We start from the raw sequence: 17,612 nt of genomic DNA, 5'->3' as shown, positions 1-17,612 counted from the left end.
TAGCGTTCCAATAATGGAACACTAGACATAAATGGGTTAAGATGAAATAATCATGTGATCATTTCACTATCTGCAGAAAAAACACTTAAGAAAATAAAACATATATCATTGTTTAAAAGACTCAGAAAACAAGGATAATAAATTTATCTGCTAAGAACCTATAACAAATATTTTTCTTAATGGTGAAACCTTAAAATATTCCTTTTAAAATCCAAAAAGGTCTCTTTATCTTTCTATAAGAGGTTTGTATCTTGTAGTAAGACAAGAAAAGCATTATAAGGATTAAAAAACAGGCAATATATTGCCATAATTCACAAACATAATTATTCACATAATAATCCAAAAGAATCTACAAGTGAAAATATGAGAATTAATTAAAGTGATGAATCAGGTGGCTGCATTTAAAAATCAACAAGCCAAATAATCTGTTGCATTTCTATGGACCAGCACCATAAAACATTTACTTTAACAATAGAAAATAAAAGTCTTTTTTTTTTTTCCTCCAAGATGGCTAACTGGAGGTATTTTTGGCATGCCTCTCACACCTGGAAAGACAAAATAGTATGTGGAACTCACACAGTGAACTTTTTTCCAAGGAGCAACCCAGAAACTTAACCGAAAAATGGAAAGAAACCACAGACCCTTTGAAGGAAGCAATGGGCAACAGCCTACATCATGACCAGACGGAAAATGTAGCCTCCCAAGTATGAATGGGGGAGAGCCTGCCACCGTGAGACACACTCCCACAGGGGAGCCAGGAAATCCAGGCCATGTGGGGAAGGCGTTAACCCTACCCAGTGCTGCAGCTGATTTAGTGAGCAGTGGGGAATAAACAAGAAGGAGCAGCATCAGTGTGTGTACTCCCAGTCTCCAGCAGGGATGGAAGAAAGCCATTTCTGATCCTTTCTCACAGGGAACCTCACAAAAGTTGGCCAGCTAATTCAGGTAGTGGTAACAGGTTGAGAGAAGCTCCCAAATGAGGTTTGCAGTATAATCTCAAGTGGGAGCGAACCTCATTGGCCAGACCCAAGGAGCAAGCCTGAAGTGTGTTAACACCACGGGGGCAAGAGCTGGACACCTTTGCTTCATGGGCAGACAGGAAAGGGTGTGGCCTGAAAGCCACTCTGTCTCCATAAGGAAGGCTTATGGTCTGGGGCAGTTTTGAGTTCTGAAACAAGCTGCCTGAACCCCAGTTGGCTGCTGTTAGCAGATCATTGTGGGTGTTAAGACCTGCCTTGCAAGAGTGTGGGAGCTGAGTGGGGCTTACTGCCACCTCCCAGTGTAGATTCTTTTGTGTATCAGAGGCAACCGTGCTCCTCCCTGGAACATTACTCTAGCAGCCAGGAAACTGTCCTCTGCTTCCCACTGGGGCTGCTGCTTGTGCCTACATGTGCGGAGCCAGAGCACAGACTTGCCTGACCCATCCCCAACCTAGCTTTGCCCCTCCACCTGCCCTGGTAGCACAACACAAAAGACAAGGACATTTGCGAGTTCCATGGCTCCATCCATTGCCTGAGATATCAGAGTACCTCCCCTAAGTAACATAAGGCAAGCACAAATTCCACTGCTACCACCATAACTGGTGTACTTTTGAAAGCACCATCTCCTAGCTGGTGTGCAACTGAACAGCCAGTTACAACATCTGTAAGTCCAATTTTCTCCTTCCTGGCTCAGGAAGGTGCCTACATCACCCTGGCTAACAAGGAGATCTTGAGTCTGTCCATGAGCCAGTACATCACTACTACAGCTGACTTTGAGAAAGCCAACACACTAAGGCTACTTAGAATGAAGGAAATCTCAGAGTCTACGTCACTCTCCTCCCACCTCCATCAGAGCTGGTACTGGTACCTGCTACTGGAAAACTGGAGGACAGGCCACATCTCTGGATCCCTTGAAGACATTGTCCAGCACCAACCTGGGGTGTGGCGGCGTCACTGGGCAGCTACACCCAAAGGAGCAGCAGGATTCACAGAAGCCTGGCTCTCAGGGACTGCTACTTCTAGGGGGAAGGCGAGTTTACCATATTAAGGAAGCACTCCGTGAGACAAAAGAAACCAGACTGGAGGCCATGAGTCCCTGAATTTTCCACCTGTGGGGAGTTTCAGCAGAGGCATAGGTACAGTTCTGAGCTCAGTGGGGAAAATCTGTAGCCCAACCCCAAGAGTTAAGCAGCCCTGGGGCTCATGAAGGGTCTTAGAGAAGGGGACTTCTCCCCCTCGCCATCTGTAGACAGCCTTTCTGGAGTGCTTCAGGGTGACAACATCCCCACAGGAGGAGCACCCTCCAGGTCCAGGTTTGCACAAGAGGTAGAGTCACAACCCCTTTCTAAATGGAATATGAGCATTCCTAAAAATGAAATGAGGTGTTTGTCTGATCTGAATAGCCAGAACATTGGGTCGGGAATGTGACTGGGTGGTGGATCGCTTTCCTGTTGGCTTGGAAGGAGAGTCATGGTGGCTCCTTCTCTTCCCCTTGAAAAGACCTCAGGGCAGCTTCTCCAGCCTGTTCTGTCAAGGCTGAGATGTCTGCCCAACACTGGGGTCTTGCATTTACTCAACTGCTTTAGCCACAGCCAGTTTTTACCCACAGGTACCTCTTACTGGCCTGAAGCATGAGCTATTCAATCCAGTAAATAAAATACTGGGATAAAACACTTTTTACAGTGCACACCATGGGGCAACAAAATAAGCATCATAAGACCTCTTCCATTCCAGCCGCACATAAGACAGTGAACCCACAGACCCATCAGATCACTATGACAACCAACATCTGAGAAACCCATTGCATGGATTTTCTATAACCGAAGAACTCATACTGAGTCCACCACTGAAAGCACCCAAAACCAAAGCTAGGTGACAATAAACTATGAACATTAAGGGCACATCCTCAATGGGGGAAAAGTGAAATTCTAAAAAAAAAAAACCCAGTTGAATCAAAATTAATACAAAAATAATTAGAAGAAATAGTCTACCCAAATGAGAAGGAGCCAGAAAAATAATTCTGGCAATATGCAAAACAGGGTTGTATAACATCCCAAAAGATCACACTAACTCTCCAGAAGTGGGTGTAAGCCAAAATGAAATATTTGAAATACCAGATAAAGAATCCAAAAGGTTGATTATTAAGTAACTCAAGGAGATACAATAGAAAGGTGAAAAAACAACATAGGATTTTTCAAAAATTCAGTATACAAATAAAAAATGCTCTAAAGAGATATTTTAAATTAAAAAAAATCAACTTCTGGAAATGAAAGGCACATTTAGGAAACTAGAAAATGCAGTGCAAATTTTAACAATCGACTAGAAGGAGTCTAACAATAGACTAGAAGGGATAATTTCAGAGCTCAACGACAAGACTTTCAAATTAACCAAATCAGACAAATTTTTTTTAAAAAGAATGAAAATAAATGAACAAAGGCTCCAAGAAATATGAGATTATGTAAAATGGCCAAACCTAGGAATTACAGGTGTTCCTAAGGGAGAAGAAAAATCAAAAAGTTTGTAAAATCTATTTTGGGAATAACTGAGGAAAACTTCCCTGGCCTTGCTAGAGATTTAGACATTCAGACACATTCAGACATTCAGAAACTCAAAGAACTCCTGAGAAAATCATTGCAAAAAGGATATCACCAAGGCTTACCATCATCAGGCTATCTAAAGTCAACATGTAGGAAAGAACCCCAAGGCCAGAGAGATTAACTACTGAATTCGATCAGACATTCAAACAAGAATTAGTATCAATTCTACTAAAACTATTACAAAAGATGAAGGAGGGAATCCTCCTTAACTTATTTTACAAAGCCAGTGTTGCCCAGATACCAGTCAAGAAAGGACATAGCCAAACAACAACAACAACAACAACAACAACAAAACCACTACTGAACAATATCCCTGATGAATATAGGTAGAAAAATCTTCAACAAAATACTAGCAAACTGAAGAGTGCATCGAAAAAATAACTCACCATGTTCAAAGAGGTTTAATTCTAGGAATGCAGGGATGATTCAACATACACAAGTCAATAAATGTGATTCATCACATAAACAGAATTAGAAACAAGCACCATATGATCATATCAATAGATTCAGAAAAAGAACTTGATAAAATCCAGCATTCCTCTATGATAAAAATTCTCAACAAACTAGGCATAGAAAGAATATATCTCAAAATAATAAAAGCCATATATGACAAACCCACAGCCACAATCATATTGAACAGGGAGAAGCTGAAAGCAATCTCCCTGAGAAGTGGAACAAGACAAAGATGTCCACTTTCACCACTTCTATTCAACATATTACTAGAAGTCTTAGCCAGAGCAGTCAGGCAAGAGAAAGAAATAAAGGGCATCCAAATTGGAAAAGAGGAAGTCAAACGATCTCTGTTCACTGATTATATGATGGTATACCTAGACCATCTTACAGACTCCTTCAAAAAACTCCTAGATCTGATAAATCAGTAAAGTCTTAGGTTTCCAAATCAGCATATACAAATCAGTATCACTGCTATACACCAAAAACAACCAAGCAGAGAATCAAATCAAGAACTCAAACCCTTTACAACAGTTGCAAAAAATAAAATAAAATACCTAGGAATACACTTAACCAAGGAGGTGGAAAATCGCAACAAGGAGAACTATAAAACACTGCTGAAAGAAAATATAGATGAATAATAAATGAAACAAACAGATACATCCCATGCTCATGGACTGGAAAAATCAGTATCATTGAAAATGACCATATTGCCAAGAAATCTACAGATTCAATGCATTTCTATCAAAATATCAATATCAGTTTTCAAAGAATTATAAAACAACATTTATAAAATTCATATAGAACCAAACAGGAGCCCAACAGCTAAGGCAATCCTAAGCAAAAAGAATAAACCTGGAAGCAACACATACACAACTTCAAGCTATACTACAAGGGTATAGTAACCAAAATGGTGTGGTACTGGTATAAAAGCAGACACATAGACCAATGGAACAGAATAGAAAACCCACAAATAAAGCCAAATACTTACAACTAACTGATTTTTGACAAAGCATACAAAAACATAAGTTGGAGAAAGAATACCCTATTTAATAAATGATGGTGGGAAAGTTGGATAGCCACATGTAGAAGAATGAAACTGGATCCCTATCTTTCACTTTATACAAAAATCAACTCAAGATGGATTAAATGCTTAAATCTAAGATTTGAACCCATAAAAATTCAAGAAGAAAACCAAGGAAAAACTCTTCTGGACATTGGCCTAGGCAAAGATTTATGACTAAGAACCCAAAAGCAAATGCAACAAAAACAAAAATAAATAAGTGGAACCTGATTAAATTAAAAAGCTTCTGCAAAGCAAAAGAAATAATCATCAGAGTGAAAAGACAATGCAGAGTGGGAGAAAATATTTGCAAACAATGCATGTGACAAAGGACTAATATCCAGAATCTACAAGAAACTCAAGCAAATCGGCAAGAAAACAAATAATCCCATTAAAAAGTGACATGAGCAGATATTTCTCAAAGCAGATATACAATTGGCCAACAAACATATGAAAAAATGCTCAACTTTACTGATCATTAGGAAAATGCAAATTAAAACTGCAATGAGATACGATCTTACCCCAACCAGAAAGGCCATTATTTATAAAGTCAAACAACAACAGATATTGGCATAGATGTGGTAAAAAAGAAATGCTAGTACACTGTGATAAGAATATAAATTAGTATAACCTCTGTGGAAAATAGTATAGAGATTTCTCAAAGAACTAAAAATAGATCTACCATTTGATCCAATAATCCCACTACTGGGTATATACCCAAAGGAACAGAAGTCACTATTTCAAAAAGACACCTGCACACATATGCTACCTCAGCACAATTCAGGACTGCAAAAATACCTAATTATCCATCAACTGATGAGTGGGCAAGAAAATGTGGTACGTGTACACCATGGATTACTACTCAGACACAAACAAAAAGAATGAAATATTGTCTTTTGTAGCAATTTGGATGGAACTGGAGGCATTATTCTAAGTGAAGTTACTCAAGAATCAAAAACCAAATACTGCATGTTCTCACGTATAAGTGGAAGCTAAGCTATGGGTATGTAAAGGCACACAGAGTGGTACAATGGACACTGGAAGCTCAGAAGAGGGAAGGGTGTGAGGGTGGGAGGGGGATGAGGAGTGAAAAACTGCCTATTAGGTACAATGTACACTACTCAAGTGATGGGTGCACTAAAATCTTAAGACTTCACCATGATATAATTAATCCATGTAACCAAAAACCACTTGCACCTCTGAAGCTATTGAAATAAAAAAATTAACAAATTAAAAAATTAAAGTCTAGCAAAAGTTGTACATGACACATCGACAGAAAATAATTCTTGAATGACATTTTAAAAGTCTTACTTAGACAGATAAATGTTTTGAGAACTTAACACGTTGATTCTAAAACTTCCATAGATGAACAAAAGTCCAAAAATAGCCAAAATATTCTTGAAGAAAATAAGCTGGTGGTATATACCCCACTGATTAATATTTATTATAGAACTATAAAAATGAAAATATTACGGAACTGATGCATGGATAAATAGCAAGTATGGTCCCATAAAATTGTGGCATGATGTTGCGGACTCAAGTGCATACTGAAATTTTATATATGACATTGCAGATTCTCAGAAAAAGAGAGGAATTATTCAATGTGTAGTTTGGAAAATTGGTTATTCAAATAAAAAAAGATTATGAATGTAATTTCACAGTGAACTTCAAAGCAATTGTTTATTTTGAGGGTTAGAAGAAGGGTTTTTTGTTTCTGTGTATTTTTTGAATCAGGTACAACTGATTTTTAAGAGTGGTTTAATTTGGGGAGTTGAGAGAGGGAAGGAAAGATGTTAAAAAGTAATGTTTAGATGAAAACAAAAGGTATGAATGTGGTTATACAGTTCAGGTTTAACAAGGAAAATTTTTGGCTTTTTTTTAACCTATGTGTTATATGGTTAACCATCAAGGGATATAACAAGTTATTCCAGCTTTTCCAAATACTAATCATATTGGTTTTAAGAAGTCTCCATAGTCACATGTGGCATTTTCCCTTTATCTGTGGGAGTAGATGATGCAACCCACACAGTGACTTCGAACTTCTTTGATAGAATTTCCACCGCCTTGTTGAATTTCTCACTGTATTGCATATCTTGCCAAGCGTGAAATAATGAGTTTAGGAAAACTTCAAGACTACACATCATTTTGCATGAATAATACCCATTAGAGCTAAGGAGACTGACATGTTTTGTAGCATTTCCAGGTAAATGAAAATTTTATTGGCATTCACCATTTACTAGCTCTGTACAATATTATAAAGGTAGAAGCAAAATAGCAGCACATTGTGCTTGGCTTATAAGGATTGCTTTAACACCATTACGTTAAATAAACAATGTGCATAGTGTATTGGAAGTGCCAACTCTTGCAAATTTACAATACTTAAATATCCTTAACATTCTAATGTATTAAAAGTATAAAGAAAAAAACTAAACAAGCATTTATAGCGATACTATGAAATCTCCAATAATTGTTTTGACTGTTGCCTTTGGCTCTTTAGTGCAACTTTTCCACATTGTAATTACTATATTGTATTGCTTTGTGTTTCCTATTTGTTATACATAACTTCAGAGCTAAGTACCAGTACACCAAGTACTGCAATCACCTTTCACTTATTGTACATGCAAAGTAACAGCATACAGTTTTGGTGATTAACAATATTCCTTTTTTTCTTTAATAAAGGATATTTATTTGAATTTTTAAAAGGAATAAAACTAAATCTCTACCTAATACAATATCAAAAAAAATTACCCCGATGGATTAGAGATTTAAATGTTAAAGGACAAATTTTAAAATATTTACAAGAAAACAGGGTATGTTTAGACCTTGAGTTACACAATGGTTTCTTAACGAAGAAACAAAAAAGCTAACGCTAAAAGAGTAGGTTTATAAATTCAGCTACATTTTATATTTTCACACATAAAAGAATGAAAACAAAGCAACAAACTGCTAAAAGGTATTTGTAATATGTATAAACCAAAAAGGGTTTGGTATCAGGAAGTTATAAAGAATACTTGAAAAGCAGTTAAGAAAGCAACAAATACCACACCACAAATATAGGCAATGTTTCTTTCATTTATTTCATTCCTTACAGAAAAAGAAATACAAATATATGAAAAGATGCTTGAATTCATTAGCAATCAGTGAAATGAAAATTCTAATGGTAATAAAATATATTACTTTTAGACTAAAAAAGATGAGAAATCTGAAGATACCCAGTATTTATAAAGATATAATCAAAAGGAATGTTTATTGATAAATGTATAAATTGGTATAACCACTTTAGAAAATAATTTGTCATATCTTATAAATATGAATATTAGCTCACTTAATGGCACAGGCATCTTAATCCTAGGGATATACCCTAGCTCTTCCAGTGAAGTTCATGACACAAGAAAGTAGAATCAGCCCAAATACACACTAATATGATATAGATATATAAACTGTAGATGAAATATTATATAACAGTGAAAATGCATGAACTTTGACTACAGAATTCAAAAATAAGCAAAGTAATTTTTGTTTAGGAACACATATATGTGTAATAAAAGCAAATGCTTTTTGTTTAGGAACATGTATGTATGTAATAAAACTATTTTTCAAGAGACAGAAGGAATTGGTAAACACAAAATTCATGCTATTGGCTACCTCATGGGGAAAAGCAGAGAGATGGAAAATGACTGAGCATAGACCACGCAATACTAGTGGCAAAGTTCTAACTTAGATCTAATGGTGAATTCATGGCTATTCATTTTTTTATTTCCCTTTAAACTGGCATATAGGTGATTATGTATTATTTCTCATGCACAGCATTTGATATTTAGTAATTTGCAAATAAATGTTAGTTCTTATTATTTTGTAAAATTTACAGCAGCAGAATGAAATAAGTGACAAGTGTAATAATTTATCAAGATAATTTTAATCAAAATCACTAAAATGGAAAATGGAAAAAAGCCTAAACATTATTTTAAATAATTCAATAAACAATTACATAAGCTAAACTTAATTGACAAAATAACTTACCTAATATGTTACATTTCTCTTTAGATGAACAAATGTCTTCCCTTAAAATAAAAGATTTATTTTGAAGCATTTTTGGAAAATGTTTTTACAACAAGCCAAAATAAAAACAAAGAAGCTTTAACTATGATATGACTACTACCACAAGCTAACTTCTAAAATCTAGTTCATATTAACCTCTCAAAAAGTCTAAACCTAGAGTAATACACCATTTGTCCACATCAATAAGCAATACGTACTATATAGTGAGTGTTGTAAATAGTTGAATCATTAACCAAGGTCAGTGAAAAACTTTCTATTTTTTTTTTTTTTTTTTTTTTTTTGAGACGGAGTCTCGCTCTGTTGCCCAGGCTGGAGTGCAGAGGCCGGATCTCAGCTCACTGCAAGCTCCGCCTCCCGGGTTCACGCCATTCTCCTGCCTCAGCCTCCCGAGTAGCTGGGACTACAGGCGCCCGCCACCTCACCCGGCTAGTTTTTTTGTATTTTGTAGTAGAGTCGGGGTTTCACCGTGTTAGCCAGGATGGTCTCGATCTCCTGACCTCGTGATCCGCCCGTCTCGGCCTCCCAAAGTGCTGGGATTACAGGCTTGAGCCACCGCGCCCGGCCAAAACTTTCTATTTTTAATGTCTCTGCTTTTACTTACACAGTATATGTAATATAATTTACCCTCATGACGATTCAATGTCATCATGAGCTTCAGTTATCATTCTTTCATGCAAAATAATGGTGTTCTCAGATGTTACCAAGTTGCTTAATTTTTTTTTTTTGCTTCTGCGTTACTTAGTCCATGGCCATTCAATTTGACAGTCCTTGTGTCTCCTTTCTAATCACCTCTTTCTCATAGCCCTTTCTTCCTCCCATATTTAATCTGCTATCTCCAATCTCTCTTGCTTGGCTTCTAACTACAGTCCAAGGAAGAACCATGGACTATATATAATATAATACTATGTATAAAATTAAATCAATTCTGCTTTGGTTTTGAAAAGAGATTAAAGTACAGTCATGCACTACATAACATGTTTCAGTCAACAATAGACTGCATATATGACATCGGTCCTATAAGATCATAATACCATATTTACACTGTACCTTTTCTATGTTTAGATAGGTTTAGATACACAAATGCTTACCATTGTGTTACAAATTCCTATAATATTCAGTACAGTAACATGCTGTACAGGTTTGTAGCCTAGGACCACTAGGCTATACCATATTGCCTAGGTGTCTAATAGGCTACACTATCTAGGTTTGCATAAGTACACTCTATTATGTTTGCATAAAGACTAAATCACCTAATGATGCATTTCTTGGAATGTGTCCCCATCATTAAGCAACACATAACTGTACATGAACTACATGTTAGCTATTTTACATAGGCTAAAGCTTTTCGTTTTAGAATTCCAGACAGCTGAGATTTCTTTGAGTTTGATGCCTAAATAAAGGATTTCTTTGGTTAGTCAAACAAATATCAAACCTAGGATTTATATATTCTGGTAGTATCACTGTCGCTGAAACAAAGGTGTGAATTAACAATGTATAGCATTGCTTGTAAAATGAATAATAATTTTATAACAGCAGAAGCTGTTTTTCATACAAATAAGTAGGTTTGAGAACAACCCTAGCAAACGTAGCTTGGCAATTAAGGCAGGCATTAAGCATCAAAACAAAGAACAGATAAATAGATTTTTAAAAGCAAAGGGAGTCCAAAAAGTGGACAAACGAAAGAAGAAAGTTGTTCTTCTTTCCAAGCAACTGAAATACCAAGAAGGGAATGAACAAAACCTGCTCTCAGTTCCATAACTATGTTAATTTCTTAATTCTCTCATTCTGTCACTAATATCGTTAGGAAATTGTTTTGTTTAGATCAAACCATTACTCAGCAACCTGACATTGCTAATTTCCTAGAGAACTAACTAGTATTCTGGTTTAAAAGAACAAAAGAATGCTTTTATTCGATAGTTTCTTTTGTAGTACAAATTCTCGTAGAACACTTCTGTGTATTATTAACAAAGAATTAAGAAGAAGTATCAGTCATGCAGGAAGGAAGAATAAAGGATTGTATGGGAAAGATTATTTCTATAATCATACCTAGTGATAAGAATAGCAGCATCATGGTGGGAAGGGTGAACATCATCAACGTCATTCTGAGTTTGTTGCCATGAACAAAAGTTATTTAATGTGGTAGCACCATCAAAATTAATGACTGGCCCTTCCTATGCAAAATAAGCAATGCAATACTGTATCAAAATATTAATGTCTTTTCCTTCCAAGTTTATCAGCATCTGCACAACTTATCAAATAGCATTCTCACAGGCAAATGAAGGAGTGACAGCATCTCTTCTTCATGTATTAACTACAACATATTTTAGCAATATCTAAAACGTGATCAAAACTGAATCTAATTCGATCTTCTTAATATAACCATCCAATATTTAGGAAAAACTTTTAAAAACTACTATATTTTAAATCCTCTGACATTAGGATTATAAAAATGAATACTAAGGTTTTTAATCTTTTATTTTTGACTTGTTTATTCGTTTTTCCTTTGCTCAGTTAAACACTGTTGTCATTCTATTTTATTTCCATCACAACACATAAGGGTAATCTCATTCGTTTTCAAATCAAGTCTTTAAAGCAAACTTTAAAAACATTTCATTTCTAATAAGAGTTCCATAATCTCTATGTATTGTCACTAAAAACTTACTACAACTAAGGTTACTAATTTTAGACCTGTTTCTTACCTCCTCGTGGTGAATCATAACTAATTTTACCACTACTATGTGTATAAAACTTCCAATACTTGGATCTTTGTAGATTGTTGCAACCTGCATGTAAAAAAATGTAGGATTAGTTGTTTAAAATGAATATTTCTTCTCAAAAGTAAGTTGAAATCAGTCACAGAGTATCAATTCTCCAATTGCACTGTACGTAGGAATCTTGGGATCTCTTAGAGTGCTTTAACAAATCCTCATGTTCACACCACGTCCCTTACCAAATAAATCAGAATCTGCAGGATTGAGACCCAGGCATCTTAAAGATTCTCAAAATTTGAGTATCTTAAACCTTGCTACTGAGACTGATCCATGGATCAGCAGCATCCACATAACCTAGAGCTGATATGAAACAGAATCTCAGGCCCCACCCTGGATTAATGATTCACAGTCTGCACTTTAACAAGATCTCAAGTGTTCTGAACACATGTTAGACTTTGGAACTGCTGTTATGGATGATTCAGCAAGAAATTCACTTCATTCTGTGTCATAATCCACAATTTACATGACTACAATATTCCATAAAAATATGTAAGTTTTACCTATTCTTTTCTGATAGTTCACCTAATCTTTCAGCCACAGTAGTATATTTCCAACTCCAAATATGATTATTATTTTTAAAGTTTAGCATTACCAGAATCCATAGAGACAGATCCATCTAGAATCATATAAACAGTCCTAGAAGAGGTCATGAGTCGCAACCTGGTCCTCAGTTTTCCAGGACCGGAGAATGTGAGGCACTCTGGATGGGCTCTGCATGGGCTCACTGATGATTCACGATCAAGGTGCCATCCCATTCGCTAATTCATATTCTCTCCTTGTAGCCATTATAGAGGTTGCCACTGCAGTAGGAGTGTCTTTCATGGCCAATGCCTCTGCCTGGTACTTAATTAGAGACATACCTCACTCTGGATCTGGGCTACCTGTGCACAGAAAACTGCTGCTAAACCCTAGATCACCTTCTTGTTGGCCACTGCCTAAGTCAAAGCAGCAATTGCTCCAGGGTGTGCTACTTCCCTCATTGGTTTAATAAATAAACGTTCAGTATCTACTCCTTACTTTGTTGGCTACAGAAGCAGATATAGGGAAGAGAACAAAGGCCCTGACCTTGTGGAGCTTACAGTTTGTTAGAAGTATCACTACCGGAGTCCTCACTCTGTCAGTCAAAGCTGCTTCACCACAACATATAACATGACTGCTGTCAATGCCTCTTGTGCCAAATGGACTACTACCAGAACTAGAGCCAAAAGCGTCTTTAGAGCTGCTGACACTGTAGGGTCAGCATGAGCATAAATACATAGTCCAGCATCTGTACTACTGTTATGGCTGTGCAGTCTCAAATATTTACAGGTTTGTCATCTGAACCTATAGTGATGACTTTGGCTCTGGTAGTAGCATGTTTTGGCAAGAGTGGAGGTAGCCCCAGCGAGGTTGACAGTAAGTTAAGACAGGGATGGTCAGCTGATTGGCAAATTCAAGCAGGTCTGTTAGCAATGCAGTATTTCTCACTTTAAAATAGGAGCTGTGAATTTACAGTTGAATTTATAAATATTCATTTACATGCAATGTTTTAAAATACATCTACCATGGGGGAAAAAAGAAAGCACACCTGTAATTATGATTTTGGAGTTAAGCTTGATCCTGTGAGTTTAAAAATGGATGCTTTTCTAAGCCAAATTACAAGGTAAAAGATACACCTCAAAGGTATTTATAAAAGCTCTTTTTCCCCGATAAATGAAAAACAGCTGTGAAGACTTCTGTGTCTCAGAATAATATGCATATCCCGTAGTCCAGGAAAAAAGAGCATATGCACTATGAGGTGTCTAACATGGCTAACTACCATATCCATTGTCCCAAGTATTTTGACTATGAATAAAAATCTGGATGTTATAGTATCAGCTATAAAATATATAACCACAAAAATACTTCCAGTTTTGGAAGGAAACAGATGCTGCACGTTTATTTAAAAGTGATAAATCTGCAAGCTAGAATTTGGAAAAAATGTCCCAATATTCTGACTGTATAATTTAAAATATATTACTACAGCAAAATATCCTTAAATGTAACACTAGGGAAAAGATAATGCAAACTATTGTTATGCAAGGTGGATACTGGCTATAAAATATAGTTATTTAAGGCAAACAGACACAGGTTCCAATTCTTTTTTTTTTTTTTTTTTTGAGACGGAGTCTCGCTCTGTCGCCCAGGCTGGAGAGCAGTGGCGCGATCTTGGCTCACTGCAAGCTCCGCCTCCCGGGTTCACGCCATTCTCCTGCCTCAGCCTCCCGAGTAGCTGGGACTACAGGCGCCCACAACCGCGCCCGGCTAATTTTTTGTATTTTTAGTAGAGACGGGGTTTCACCGTGGTCTCGATCTCCTGACCTTGTGATCCGCCCGCCTCGGCCTCCCAAAGTGCTGGGATTACAGGCGTGAGCCACCGCGCCCGGCACAGGTTCCAATTCTAACAGCCATTTGATAAAACCTACTTCTAGGCTACTATAAGGATTAAATGAGATGGTATGCAAATAGCATTTAGATTAGGGCCAGGATCACAGGGATCAATCACAGTGGCTATTACTCTTATTGCTACTTATAAAGCTTTTTCAGAAGAAAAGGCATAATACAGATATAGATATAGATATTCATAATACTAGTTCTGTACATGCGTTTCAAGTTAATTATCACAGTATGTCTAAATCGGAAGCAAAGTATCCAAAAGCATGATTGTTTTATTATCTCTTTTAGTACTTACTGAATATCTACTGCCCATCAAACTGTGTTGCTTACTAAATATACAGAGCTAAACAAGGCATAATCTCTGCCATTAACTCACAGTCCTCTGGGAGTAAAAGATATAAAAACAGACAGTTTGATTTACATAATTTTAACTTCCCTCAAAGAAAGTCCTGGAGATGATATTTTGCTTTTACACTAAAATAGTATATTTCATTGAATAATTAAGAATGTCATCATGCTCATTTTTTCTAATTGTATCTCTTATTATTTTACTGACCTTTATAATTTAAATGCTCATGTAGAATATATGTATACCTTTAACTATATTTAGATGTTTGAAGGTGCTGTTATTGAATGACTCTATTCAATAAAGCTAAATTGTGATTCAAGCAATGAATAGCCACAAGGCCCATTTGGTACTCAGAGAATTTTTGAAGCAGTATGTGCAATGCACTTCTCTCATTCTTAAAACCACCACCCCAAATTAGACTGCCTTGATGATAGGATACTATGTTTGCTGTAAATAATAAATGAGTAAATATTAAATGATACATAAAATATTTATTCAATGTTTATTGTGTGCCAGATGTGTTCAAGTTTAAATGTATTAATTCATTTAATTATCACAACAAATCTTATGAGATAGGAGCTACTACAGTGTCCATTTTACAGATAAGAACAGTAAGATACAGAGAAGTTAAGTAAGACACTGAAGATTCGGCAGCTGGTAGCAAACAGAACCCAATTTTCATTCTGTACAGTCTGGCTTTAGAGCACTGACTAGTTTATCTGATCTTTATTCAGCATTCTGAACCAATTAGTTCTTGGTAAAAACATTTCAAGACATTTCAAAACCCTGCTGCAACACATCCCCTGGCCACTGGTATTGTCCTGTTAATGGTCACTTGCCCGTGGCCTCAGAGAAGCCCTTAGGCAGTCAGCAGACCTGGGCTTTAGTTCCAGCTCCATTAGTAGCTACAAGCTAGTTGTTCAACCCTGGAAAATGGGTTTATCTTTTTTTTTTTTTTTGGTCTTAATGTCCGTAATATCCACGTGGAGGCACTGGGTACCCTTGGGTCACAATGTCCTTGCATATTGGATTAATATTAACCAGGTGCTGCTGGGGAAGAGTTGTGAAAGACATTTGTTTCAAAGAACAAAATCATTCCACAGTTTGAAAAATGAGCTAAAATAATTAGATATCTTCACGGAATCTTGAATAGGCTAACACACACACACACACACACACTCACACACACAGAGATATATATTAAATCTGTGACACAGAGATATTATATACAGCATTTCATGCAACTATATGACCACAGTCCTTAGCTCCCCACTGCCCCCAATAGAGCATATCACAGGACTAATATTCCATTCCATAGACTACACTTTAGGAAACACCAGACCAGATTTCTAATATATCATCCTATTCTAAAAGCCATTTAATATTTTTAATATATTACCTTAATCACTACATTTTAGAGTGCTATGTATTAGAATTTTTATTGATCTACTTAAAATGTATTTAATCTTTTATTCTTTAAATGTTAGTTTCCTTCACATAAGTAGTTCTTACTTCTTTATAGGTTTCATAAAATAGTAAATACTATTATTTCATGGATATTTAATGAAAGGTGAAGAAGAAATGGTATGAATTGTATTGTTGAAATCTTTAAGAAAATTCTAGGCAAAATATAGTTCATACAAAGCGTGAAACAAATTGCTATCACCATTAACTTACCAACCATTTTGAAAATAATTTCTAGATAGAGCTTTAGCAAACATTCATATATGGTATGTTCATAGGCCACCTTCATTAAGAAGTACAAAGTCATCTATAAAAAACTGATTTTGACAAACGAATGTTTACAAAGATCATTACTCTTAACTTCATCAGAAAGATCTTTTCATTTTCAAATCGAAAATGATGAAATTCTACATACATACAGAGCAAATATGTGCAAATAATTAAGAATATGCAGAGCAATAAATTGAAGGGAAAAGTAATATAAATGGTTATACCTCAAGTATGAAAGCATATCATTAGTTTTTATTGTAATGTAGTTAAAAATCTTCCCCATCCTAATAACATCAGTAAAAACAACCAACAAAATTGAAAGTAATGGTATAAAGTCAATGTAATGCAAATGAGGGTTTTTAGTTGATACATGCCTCTAATATTAGTAACCATATTTTAATGAAAGGGTTAATTCTTGAGGATTACGTGATGTTCCTTAAATTTACATTATTAAATCTGCAAGAGGGTGAATATTATAGAGTCAAACCTTTAGAAACACAATGAAGTGTGGAAGTCTTTTAATACTTAGTAAATATTTAAGGTCTATTAAATAATAAATTGAGTATCAAAATAAATATACTGAAGAAAAAGTTGCTCTAGTCTACATACATTTTAGTAGCTTGATAATGCATATATAAATGCCATTTTAACCTGGTGTTGTCACCCAAATTCCCTAAGGATAAAGGTTTTAGAATGGCAGCTGAGTATCTCTGCTCATTTAACACAAACACTATTTCACTAGATATATTATACATCACAAGTGTGTTCTTCCCCACTAATTTTTTGTTTGTTTGTTTGTTTTTTGAGACAGAGTCTCCCTCTGTCTGCCAGGCTGGAGTGCAGTGGCACAATCTCAGCTCACTGCAAGCTCCGCCTCCCGGGTTCACGCCATTCTCCTACCTCGGCATCCCGAGTAGCTGGGACTACTGGCACCCGCTGTAACGACCAGCTAATTTTTTTGTATTTTTTAGTAGAGACGGGGTTTCACCGTGTTAGTCAGATGATCTCGATCTCCTGACCTTGTGATCTGCCCACTTCGGCCTCCCAAAGTGCTGGGATTACAGGCGTGAGCCACCGCGCCTGGCCTTCCCCACTAATTTTAATGTTAATTCCAGAAACCCTTTGAGTAAGGAGGGTCTCTAGTCTACTCTGACAACGTTAAGTGCAACTAAAAAGTGAATTAAGTCACATTCT

General features: G+C 36.2%; 1 protein-coding gene across 1 annotated transcript in view; it reads right to left on the bottom strand.

The window, feature by feature from the left end:
• LOC105470174 (ADAM metallopeptidase with thrombospondin type 1 motif 20) overlaps positions 1–17,612 on the bottom strand; it is a 209,689-nt gene that overhangs the window by 140,494 nt on the left and 51,583 nt on the right. The window contains exons 5-7 of the mRNA XM_024789232.2: positions 11,849–11,932; positions 11,196–11,320; positions 9,111–9,151 (exon numbers count right to left, since the gene is read on the bottom strand). Coding sequence (XP_024645000.2) covers positions 9,111–9,151; positions 11,196–11,320; positions 11,849–11,932 — 250 coding nt within the window. The remainder of the gene's footprint in view (positions 1–9,110; positions 9,152–11,195; positions 11,321–11,848; positions 11,933–17,612) is intronic.

Source organism: Macaca nemestrina, chromosome 10 (genome assembly GCF_043159975.1).
Source record: "Macaca nemestrina isolate mMacNem1 chromosome 10, mMacNem.hap1, whole genome shotgun sequence".
NCBI lineage: Eukaryota > Metazoa > Chordata > Mammalia > Primates > Cercopithecidae > Macaca > Macaca nemestrina.
The sequence above is the reverse complement of the archived record's forward strand: the minus strand, read 5'-3'. Positions and strand labels throughout refer to the sequence as shown.